This window comes from Argiope bruennichi, chromosome 9 (genome assembly GCF_947563725.1).
Source record: "Argiope bruennichi chromosome 9, qqArgBrue1.1, whole genome shotgun sequence".
Classification (NCBI taxonomy): domain Eukaryota; kingdom Metazoa; phylum Arthropoda; class Arachnida; order Araneae; family Araneidae; genus Argiope; species Argiope bruennichi.
The window spans coordinates 123,459,973-123,472,721 of record NC_079159.1 but is presented as its reverse complement, the minus strand read 5'-3'; the positions used below and the strand labels follow the sequence as shown (position 1 = coordinate 123,472,721).

At 27.1% G+C, this 12,749-nt stretch overlaps 1 protein-coding gene across 1 annotated transcript in view; it reads left to right on the top strand.

Annotated features, from left to right (window-relative positions):
• LOC129983686 (nuclear factor NF-kappa-B p110 subunit-like) overlaps positions 1-12,749 on the top strand; it is a 60,336-nt gene that overhangs the window by 34,316 nt on the left and 13,271 nt on the right. Inside the window, exons 12-14 of the mRNA XM_056093270.1 lie at positions 3,659-3,767; positions 6,913-7,138; positions 12,222-12,385. Of these exons, the coding sequence (XP_055949245.1) occupies positions 3,659-3,767; positions 6,913-7,138; positions 12,222-12,385 (499 nt within the window). The remainder of the gene's footprint in view (positions 1-3,658; positions 3,768-6,912; positions 7,139-12,221; positions 12,386-12,749) is intronic.

The window sequence follows — 12,749 nt, the reverse complement described above, 5'->3', positions numbered from 1 at the left end:
ATGTTAGAGAAGCGTTTTCATTTTTTAGAGCAATATGTTTTATTGAATAAGACCCTAACTAAAATTACAAACATGCAATGTGTCATTTTCTTTTCTGAAACAGAGTTAGATGAAAAATTTAATTTTTCATTATATTAAACATATTTTTGATATGAGAAAACATGAGCAACAGAGATGGTGTTTAATACTTTGGAAAAGAGCGCTTCTTTGTTTGCACTTTAGCTTTAAATGGAAGATAACCAGCCGTTACTCCACTCATTGTCTTATCTTCTAAAATTTCATTCTTACCCTTTCTGAATGTGTGAATCTCTGTCTTCATTCGTTTGCAAATTATTGATTTTTAAAGTTGCTTCAGCAAGGTGATCAACTGATTGGGAAACAGGGAACGTTTCTAAGAAATTGGGAAAAATCAGGAAAATTTATTCTAAAACTGGGATTCTTTTTTTATTTCCATATTTATTATTGTAATCAACAAATTACTGGTCTTTTTTCAAAAGACCTTTTTTTTTTCATGAAAAAAAAAATGATGGAAGTTTAAATAAAAATTATGAGGTTCCTAAATTAAGATGGATCATTAGTACCATAAGTGCCTTCCATTCTGAAGTATACACATCTAGTTTATTGTGTATTCTTTTTTTGCTTTGTTTGTATTGAAACAACTAACCTGTTCATTACTTCTTTTATTATAATTTATATTATACAGTTTATCAACATATTGTTTAAAAAATTGAATTTTTCATCATAATTTCTGGACTATAATATGACTATAATGTATGATGGTAATCAGATGGTATTATAATATCTTAATTCACCATTTTTAGATTTTAACTTTGATTGAGGTTGGTTTGGTATTCATGTTCTTAGTCAAAAACAATTTAGGAACAGTAAAGTTGGTTATGTTAACTTTTGGAATTGCAGTGAAAAAAAAGAGAGAAAATTGATTACCACAATTTATTGCATGCATGGGCGTGCGTGTGCACAGACACACCTATATATGTTATTATATCTCATTGAAAGTTTTACTTTTTTTGTTTTTTGGCGCATGAAGTTGATCAGCATAATTAATGAAAATGGTTTTGATTTCCATTTTATGGAAAATATAATCTGTTTAAGGTTCTGTTTACATTACAATTGTGACTTTCAGCTTTAATGGGCTGCTTTTATTAAAAAGGAAAAGAAAATTGCCATTTTATTTTTTCTTTCTTGTTTACAGAGAAGAAATATTGCAAACTATGAAAAATTTGAATTCAAGATTCTGACGAATTTATATGTTTTGAGACTTCAAATGCATTTTTGAATTATATCTATCTGTTTGTGAACTCAAAAAACACTTTGAGTAGATGGATGAATTTTGGTATGGGGTCTTTACACCAAATTTGTATATTTTATCAAATTTTAAACAAAATCCATCTTTAGGAAGTCTGAAATCTTAGGAATATGTGAACATAACTGCAAAACTTAAAAAGTTCATTAGATAGAATCCAATATGTTTATTTAGCATTAAAAGGATAGTTTGATTGAATTTTAATTAAAACTGTCAATTAGCTGACTTTCTATCAATTTGGGCATTGCCATACATGTAAATATGTTAACTCTAATACACAACAACTTAGATAAATAAAATTTAGCATTTGATCTTTAGTTTCATTCAATTGGGGGAAAAAAAAATCCAAAATGCATATTTAATTTTCCGTAATGCCTATTTAATTACCGTATCCCAACAATTTATCGTCAAAGATCACATACTAATTGACTCTTTCATAACTATTGTTCAATTAGCTTGTGATAAAAAGTATGTAAGAATTGGCTTTCCTTTATTGTATTGCAAAGCTCATAACTATCAAGTGGGGTCTCCAAAATTAAAAATCTGAGAACTATTAGTATTAAAAGATTCTGTCAAGGTCTACATTGGTATGTGGGTTGGGGAGGATAAAAACCACTTTAATGAAGAGTATGCACCGAGGGGAATGCACATTTATTGGAAAGTACTAGAAATACAGCTTATATGATGCTTATATGACTCTTACAGCTTATATGACTTATGATGTTCACAGGGTTGAAGAGGGGAGGGGAATAGGATTATATATATATTTTTTAAGAGTATACAAGAAACCTTTGAGGTAAGTTCCAGACTGACCAGCCCATCAGGATTCAGCTCCTGAATCATCTCAGGGAAAACCGGGAATCAAGGTTGCCATGGCAATGAGAAAACCAGGAAAATGCAGAGAAATTTGAAAATTTTCATTAAAAAAATATGAAAATACAGGGGATTTTTTCTTAATTCCTTTTTTTTCCCATTTTTGAATTATTTTGGCAAAATAATAAATTTATTTGTACATTTTTTAACCTTTTCATTCAGTTCCTTTCAATTTTTAGAACCACAAACACCATATTTAATATTTCACTATGTCTATAGAATTGTTTATAAAATTTGTATAAATAATATTGATGAGTTTCAAAAAAGAAATAAAAGCATGTCCAATTTTACTTTTTAATAATAAAAGTCTAGCTTGCAATTTCAAAATATTTGTTACTGAAATAGTTTCCTGTTCATTGAAAATTTCATGATGATTTCCTTAAGCTTTATATAAAAGTTTAAAAAATAACATTACAAAATAAGCACTCATTCTATAAAGGGAACTTCAAATACCAACTTTATTTTTATCATCAAATGTTATCATGCTTGATAAGTAAAAAAATATCCAAAGGGGATTTGAAGGTAATTAACTCCTAATTTTATAGCAACAATAAAATATAAGAAAAAAAGAAATGTATCTAAAATTGTCAGAACACATGTGAATGTAAATTCAGCAAAAACAAATTAAATAAACTCTTCTCTCAAACCACAAATGACAACCACAGGGGGCTAAAAATTGACCACGCACTTCAGTTAGAGTGTTGTTGCAGCCTCTTGTAATTTCTCTGAAGGAAGAGATGATTCCTTTCTGTTTTTGTCCGTGAAAAACGGCTCAGGACTTAAGAGGCCCTCGAATTCTCACATTTGCCGGACTCATATAATTAAACTTTTTTTTAATTTAAATTTCGTTAAAAAAAGCTGGAAATAATTTTAATAAATAAAATTAACAGAAAGTTTATAACTCTAAAAATAATAATTTCATTAAGTGTATTATTTTAGTAGGCCAACAAACAACAGTTTAAATAATTGTACTCACTTATGCTAAAGAACTTTAACGTAAAAAATACAAATCACATCTAATTGATTTAAAGTATAATTTTTCAACATGAGATATTCTTTATTTAATGCATTTTATTTTAGTAAAATTCAAAAGTGTATTAAAGGTTCTTAAGCATTTTCTCTTGCAATTACTAAGGACACAAGGTATCAAAGAATTTAATACACACAAACAACTCAGAAATAATAGCAGTTTATTTCAATTTTCAGTTTAACTTTTATCTAACCGTAAGAAATTAAATTATATGCTATATTTTAAGCTTCTGTTCTAAAATAATGTCTGAAGGATGTCTTCCTTTAGACACTACTTTAGACCATGCATTATTTTCGTTTTTCTTGATTTCAGTAGTTAAGGTAGAATTTCTCCAGAGTTGTGATAGTTCTAAAAGTGCAAAATACAATATTATGTAATCTTACTGCATTAAATAAAAATTTATTTATAAAATTCAATTGCATTTTTTTCAGCATGATACATTTAGCTATTCTGGAACAAAATGGAAATTTGAATCTCATTAAGAAGATGTCAGAAATGGTTTCTGAAGATATAATAAATAATCAAAATAAGTTCAAAGAAGTGAGTTACTGTTTTTAAGTTTTTTTTAATTAATAAACTGCAGATTGATTTTTTATATGGAAATCTTAACAAAATGAAAATCTTTTGAATCAAAATGAAATGAAATCAGAACCGCTATCTTTTATTTGCATTTGCTATTTTTATGATGAATAAGAATTTTCATTCTTCCTTTTATTAAAAGAATATCAAAGGTTTTTTTAGAACCTTAGCACACTGGGGAAATTAAGAAGGGTGAGCAAGGGCAGTCTCAACCGAAATGGATGGCAGTCATTTTCATGCAAGTCAGAAAATGTCTATTGAAATATTTGATCCTCGAATATCAGCCAATCCCTTTTGACCAAATCGACATCTGAAGATGGAAAAATTGGTTATCACCCTCTTTTTGAATTCAATTCTGCAATGAACGTGAAATGCTCTGTATGGTCATTGGTTGAATGAGTCAAACATCCACCAACACTTAATTTTACTAAATAAAAATTATTTAAATTCCATTTGAAATGTGTTTTTAAGTGGCAGACTTTTGCAGCATTCATTTCTGATGATTATTATTTTACTAAATTTTGATTGCCCTTTCTTTTCTACATATTATTTATTTGAGATTTGAAAGAGTCTATTTAAATCCTTCAAACATGACGGGTTATTTATTGATTCTTTTATAGTTAAACATTTAATGTATGGCAGTTTCATTTTTATGCCATTTGGGGAAAAGACATTTTCAAAACATGATAGTTTATTCTATGAACTATTTTATTAAAGAATTTTGTATGCTTTAGATATTCACCAAAAGTATCATGCTTTACAAATCAACCAGAATGATCCATTAGAAAAGAATATGCTAATTACAGCATTAAAAAAAATGCAAAACATATTGAATGAATTTGCTTTATTTGGCATGTATCATTGTACACAGAAAAAGGCAAAAGGGGAAAAAAGGGGGAGGAGGAAACCTTTAAAATATTTTGTATGGGAGAATAATTGAGAATAATATTGTGATACATTTGATAACTAATGCTTCATTTTAAAAATTATCATCTGTTATAATTCATAATTGTTTTCTGTTACTTATTTAAATCCTAACTATTAAATTTGCTTTAAAAGTTAAAAATAATTAATATTAAATGGCAAAACTTATTTAATTTAATATTAAAATATTTTATATTATGTATTAGAAAACCAGAATACATTGTGGTATTAAATATGCATCACCCACTAAAAAAATACGAAAAAGTTTTGTCTAAATTTTAAATGTTATCTTAAACATTGTAACATTGTTTTTGAGTGTAAAAATGTTTTCTTTGAAATATAACATGTTTTTATTTGTATACAAATTTTTATTTGTGCACATTGTAATTATTTTTGAATAAACTCTTATTTCTAAAAGATTTAACAAAGAAAAAGAATTGAAAGAAATTATTTCTGTATAAATTCTTAGAAATTTATTAACTCCAAATACAAATATTAATTTTTATTTATTTTTTTCAAACTGCAAAGGTAAACATTAAATCAGAAATGTTAGAGATGAAAATCAGTTTATTCCAAAGTAAAATCTTATACCAACATAGAAAATTATTGATATAATATGAAACATATTAAAATAAAATGTGAGAATAATATTAAAGGATATAAGTGAGTGAGAAGTATTGTGAATCACTACAGTCAGCATCAATTAATTTTGTTACAAGTACTAACAACCACAAAAAGTGAAAATTTATTCTTGATAGCATTTATTAAGCAGAATCATGTGCATTGTGAGTTACAGATTAGTTCCTTTTTTTCAACAATCTTTTAAGAAATCTTTAAACAATAAAAAAATTTTTAATATGTTTGAGCCACATTTCACAAAAATACCATATGGATTAAGATATTGGTGTGAATCAACCAATATAGTCACCACAAGATATTAAAATTCAATATTTTTAAGACACACCACTGCTTTATGTTTGAGATTCTTAAAGAAGTTATATCAAGTTTGGATATAGAGTTACTTTTTCAAATTAATATGGATGGACCAAATGTAAATAAAATATTTTTAAAACCTCAAAGAAGAACTTATGTATGAAAATGATTATAAAATTTTAGACCTATAGATTAGACTTGTGGACTGCACATAATCCATTGAGCATTACAGTATGACTATAAATCTATTGAATAGAAATTGGATGTTACTCTAGGAGAAATGTATGAAATAGTCCAGATAGACATGCCAATTTCTTGAAAGCTGCTTGTTCTTCTGAGTTTTAATTGAAGTTTTGTTCTTTCCACAGGATAGGAAATATAAACATGTGCTAAAGTATTTTAATAATTTTTGACAACATAAAGAAATACATAGATTTCAATTTAAAAAAACTGTTCTTGGATCTGCCACAAGTGATTAAGTATAAATGCTTGTAAAGATAAATTGATTATGATTAAAATTAGCTTCTCTTATATTATTAATAATTTTCAGCCATTTGTTTAAAAAAATTCAGATATTTGGATTAATGTGCCTTTTTTATATCAAAATCTTTCCATTTTTGTTAAAAAGTTATATATTGTCAAAAGAAGCAAAAACATTAGACACTTACTTTTGATATAGCTTGATGATTCTAAAAATCTAAAGCTGTGGAAAAATACTGATATTGGAATAATGACTTCAAGTTACTTGATTACTAGTGGAACTACTAACACTGATAAAAGAGGCTTTTTAATAGAGTGTTTTATATTTGTGAAGAGTACTATGAAAATATTTGAATGCATATTAAAAAATGTTACTATTTTATAAACATAAAAATTGTATATTTTTTTAAAAATCACATTTATTGAAGAACCTTGCTTATTTCTACTCATAAAAATTTTGGAGTTTTGTTGTTTCCATTACAAATAGTGCAGTAGTGCATTGCATATGCAGAAAAAAATACAAGGAAAACACAGGGATTTTTTTTGTACTCGCATTTAAGTGGCAACTCTGATTAATGATTACCTTTTTTTAAACAATTATTAACATTGTGAAATAACTCTGGTGACTGGTTTGTAAGATTATAATATTTTCATAAAATTTCAATACTGTTATGCTAAATAATTTTTTAGTATGTGGATTTTTAGTATAGTTTCTAAGAGGAACTGATTCTAAATAATTCATCTATATTTAATTTTTCTTCTCTTATAGACACCTTTGCACTTAGCAGTAAAAGGAGACCTTCCTAAGATACTTGTACTTCTGTTGGCCAAAGGTGGGGATCCAAATCTACTTGACAGAGATGGAAATAATTGTCTACAATTGGCTGCAAAATATGGTCATATCAATTGCTTAAAAGTATTGAGGCTATTTTCTGAAAAGGAAAGAAAATTGAAACATAAATTAACAATGGACATAAATGCTTTAAATTATGATGGTAAGTATGATAATTGTTTTTAAAATTTCAGAAATGTTATATTATTTGAAATATTGTATTATTGTCACTATTCCAAAAATTAAAAATGATCTCTATTTCTGTAATACTGACTGTAACTTATAGTGTAGGTCATGACAACTTGTACAGTTTGTCAAAAAAGTATCTGGGTGCTTTTCTTTATTCTGAAACTAGACACTGAACAATAAAACTAAATGCCTGTTTGCTGTAGAAATATGTTCTCTATCAGTGTATGAAATACACTTTCATGAAAACTCATGAAGATCATAAGATTTGAAACACATAATTTAATCAAAACTCTAAAACTTTTCTTCTTTTAATGGAGGGCCGGGGAGAGAACGTTGATTTTGAACCCCTCCATTAAATGTAAACAAGGCCCAAGTCATGCAAAGGCAACAAAACTTTGAACATAAAAATTATGTTTGTGAAATCTGTAAAGCTAAAATTAAGAAATCGTTAATCTATATACTCTGTTTAATCAAGTAATGTAAGTAATAAATGTGTATAATTTTTAATAATTTTATTTTATAATGCGGAGTATTTTGAGATAGTGTATAAAATAGTGATAAGTTTAAAAACAATCAGAAAGATTTTTGACTGTTTTTTTTTTTTTAAATATTTACTTATCTTTTGTTTGTATTTGTTGACAAGTTCAAAACAACCAGAATGGTTTTTGAATTATTTAGCTTTTTTTTAACGATTAATCATTCTTTGTTTATATATGTTTTCTTGTTAAGCTAGCAAATTGTATACTTAAAAGATTTAACTTTATATAATACTAGCCGTCTTTGGCAACCAGCTGGTTCACTAATCTTAATGTTCATTTAAATTTTAATAATTAAATATTTTATGCAATTCCTACTGTAATAGATTCTTCATCAAAATATTTTTAAACTTCAAATTTTGATAGTCATATAATTCACTCATGATATTATAAAGGCCTTAAGTCATAACGTAATATGTATCTCTCTAATTTTCTGTTAGCTCCCATAGAATTTATGCTTTAAATTAAAGTGGAAAGAATTAATCTGCAATTAATATAATAATATTTTTTACTGAAACAAAGCATTTTTTTATAATATGATTACTGACAACAGAGTCATTGAGCATCTAAACTTTATGGGCACTAAAGAATATCTTTCTTAATTTATGTAATATCTCAAGAATTTGTCACAAAAATTTTCTCAGATTCATCATGAACAGATCGATTGATTAACAATGTTTAATTTTAAATGCATCAAACACTAAGAAAATAAAATGAATTGTTTAAAATAATCGGTCGAAAACAGGTTTAAATAAACTACTTAAAAAAATGATGTACTTAAAACTATAAGCATATACAAAAAATAAATAACTAACATAAATACAATTTAATTACAATTTAATACCCGTTACGTCATCTAAACTTCGCGCTTCCCGCTCAACAAATTTCCAAAATGTATCTAAGTCTGGTATCTCATCACTCTCTAACGTTAATTCCTACCTTCAATTTAGCGGTTGTTCTAATTTCAAAACCATACACTGAATCACTATCAAGTCACTCAAGGAATTAAACTCTAACCCTAAAGTATTTAGATTTCTAATAGCATTCATTGCATGTATCAATAATTTCTAACAAAGTTTTTGAATTATAAGCTTTAGCTATCTTTGTAGAAAATATTTTATTTATCTGGGATTAAGGCTAACAGTCTTTTATTTTCGAATATTTCACATATAAATCCCAGTAATGCTTTAAATTCTCCTCTTTTAAAGAGAATCCACAAATTATTTTTGCCACGTTTCCTCTAATTGAAGAATGTAAATACTGTAGTTTTTCAAGATTTGATAAATTTTAATTTTCTAATACAGTGTAAATAAATAATTCTTTATAAGAAATCCACGTTTCCCATAAAATCCCCATAAAAATGCAGGAGGTCAAATTTAGGTAATTTCACGACTGTACCTTTACCCTTGGATTCTGAATATCTGGCATTATTATCCGGCTCTGGATTATGTTTTTTCCTCAAGATCCATTAATAAATCTAAAATTATCTCCTGGTATTTCAAATATTTCCCCAAATTATCATGATTCTCTTTAATTGTAAAATTCTGAACTATTTTCGCTAATATAAGTTCAGCATATTTCACTTCCGATTTTAAAATTTTGATTTTAGACTGTTGTTCTTTATCACAATCTCTAACCGACTAAACAAATCTAATTCCTTGCATAATTTCTCAAAATGAACTTCGGTTTTAGAAATTTTAGGACTCATTATGCATTTTTGTAATAATAACAAATAACAACCACAATGGATATAATGTTTTAAATAATAGAATGAATACTGTATATTTACAAAATACTGTCTTGATTTCAATTTTTGAATAATGAATTTTAATACTTCATCGATAACTCAGGCTACGATGGACCAATCAAATATGTAGAACTAACGACTAAGAAATAATTAAAATTTACTTACCTCATTCCGAAGATTAATTTGAAAGGGATGCAAAGAAGGCAGACCTCAAAAACTATTTGAAGCATTTAATGTAACGATGATTACTAAGAATGCCAGCTTTAGATTTTAATGTATTAAAGAGTGGGACGAATTATAAGCTATACAGAATTGGGCCTTTTCAGCGACTGAATAGAATACAAAAATCAGCTCGAAACATGAATAATAATAATAATAAAAACTAAGTCATTTTCTTGCTGCGCGTCTTCATTTGCGCTACTTCTGTCTCGCCAGGTGAATCAACATTCTCTATTATTAGTAGGAATTTATAAATTATACTGCTTACAAAATTTGTATGACAATTTTCATTAGTTTCAAAAATGGCTTTTAAAGATTCTGTTTAAGTAATATGAACAAATATTATATTTAATTCCTTTTGGAAGAAGATAATTAAGTAAAGGACACCTTCTTAAATATTATTATGTATAATGCTCCTGTGCTTAGTGGTAATATTTGGAAAATAAATTACTGATTCTTTCCAATAAAGAAAAAAAATGTATATCTTTAAAAAATCAAATATAAAATTTAATATACTTGAAAGACAGCTTTTCATATTAAATAAATCAAAAGAAAAGTAATTGATTGGCTGTACATCTTTTGAAAACTTCTACTTTCTTTTATGTTTTTTCCAGTTTTATGTATTGTACATATATGTTATATTAGTATTATTTTTATATTTGTTGATAAAATAAATTTTAAAACTATTTCAATTTTAATTATGTAATGCTATTATTGCAGCCATAATTTTTCTTATACTCAATTTATGAAAAAAATACATAATAATATAAATATAAATAAAAATATAAATATATAAAAATATATAATAATAAAAAAAATATAAACTGCTGAAATTAGTTATAAAGAGATGGAATATCTTAATGTTCTTTTATTTTCTCTTTGAACTTTAACCTGATTTTCTATATTAAACTGAAGGATGTATTGGGTTGGCAACTAAGTAATTGCGGATTTCACTCATAGATGGCTTCAGTTGAATTTTTAGGTTTGCAGACGTAGTACAAATGTAAAACACATTTTGTTATTTGATAGTTGGCAATTCAGCTGTCAATCAGTAAAAAAAGGTTTTTGATCGGTTGCGTAGTTTTCGTTTGGCGTTCGTTGAAAAATGGAAAATCAAAAGGAACATTTTCGTCATATTTTGCTTTTTTATTTCCGAAAAGGGAAAAACGCATCGCAAGCTCATAAAAAGTTATGTGCTGTTTATGGTGACAAAGCCTTAAAAGAACGGCAGTGTCAAAATTGGTTTGCCAAATTTCGTTCTGGTGATTTTTCACTCAAAGATGAAAAACGCTCTGGTCGTCCAGTTGAAGTTGATGACGACTTAATCAAAGCAATAATCGATTCGGTTCGTCACAGTACAACACGTGAGATTGCAGAGAAGCTTCATGTATCACATACATGCATTGAAAATCACTTAAAACAACTTGGCTATGTTCAAAAACTCGATACATGGGTTCCTCACGAACTGAAAGAAACGCATTTAACGCAACGCATTAACAGCTGCGATTTGCTAAAGAAACGTAATGAAAACGATCCATTTTTAAAACAACGGATAACTGGCGATGAAAAATGGATTGTTTACAACAATATCAAGCGGAAAAGATCGTGGAGCAGGCCAGATGAACCAACTCAAACAACATCAAAAGCTGATATTCATCAAAAGAAGGTTTTGTTATCAGTTTGGTGGGATTACAAAGGAATTGTCTACTTTGAACTCTTACCACCCAACCGAACGATCAATTCTGATGTCTACATTGAACGACTAACGAAATTAAACAATGCAGTTGAAGAAAATCGCTCCGAATTGACAAATCGAAAAGGTGTTGTATTCCATCATGACAATGCAAAGCCACGCACATCTTTGTTCACTCGGCAAAAATTATTGGAGCTTGGTTGGGATGTTTTGCCACATTCACCATATAGTCCTGACCTTGCACTATCTGATTACTTTTTGTTTCGATCTTTACAAAACTCCTTGAATGGTAAAAATTTCAATAATGATGATGATGTCAAATCGTACCTGATTCAATTTTTTTCTAATAAAAACCAGAAGTTTTATGAACGTGGGATTATGATGCTGCCTGAAAGATGGCAAAAGGTCATTGATCAAAATGGGCAATACATTACAGAATAAAGTTATTTAGTTCCATGAAAAAATTGTCTTTGATTTTCAAAAAAAAAAAAAAAAAAATCCGCAATTACTTTATTGCCAACCCAATAGTTGAAACATTATATAGCATAAAAACACATTTTGAATTTGGTTTGATCCAGGAATTGTGGAGAGAAATTATAATAATATGCAAATCATGTGCAAATTTGGTCTTTCTATAATTTTCATATTGTCAGGATGCCTTCATTATTTTTTTATAACAATTAAAAGATGAGACTGGGGTTAAAATTTTTATTCCACATTTTATAAATTATTTCGTTATTTTTATAGAAGTAACGTATTCTTTTAGCTATATATACATATATATTTAGTTATATTTAATTATTTATATGCATCAAATATATTCAAATATATGTAATTAATTATAATTGAAATAACCATCTAGGTATGTCAGCTTTGCATTTAGCAATTATAGGAAATTTTCAAGACTGCATGGAATTCTTATTGACTTGCAAGGCAGATGTTAATTTGCCTGAAAAAAAATGTGGACGTACTTCTTTACATCTTGCTATTGAACAACCATCTTTATTGCAAACTATTTTGAAGCAGGTTAGTGTTATGGTATGCTTTTGGAATAAATTACTATTGCTTATTGCTTTGCAGATATTTTCTTAATCAAAGGCACTAAAATTTAACTGATATTTTTTAATGAAGTTATCAAAAGCATATGTAAATCTATCTTTATATATTTGGATAATGTCCCTTTGATGAGTATAATTTAATGAAGTTATTATTATTAAAAAAATTAGTTAAAACTCTGTTGAAATTGTATGCATATTTAATTTTATATCTTTTTAACTAAGTGATAACATTAAGCTAATTTTTTATAATTAAATCTCTGTAAATAAATAAAGTTAGTTAATATTTTGAAAATTTCAACTCCCAATTTTATGAAAGAGTTAAACTACTATTA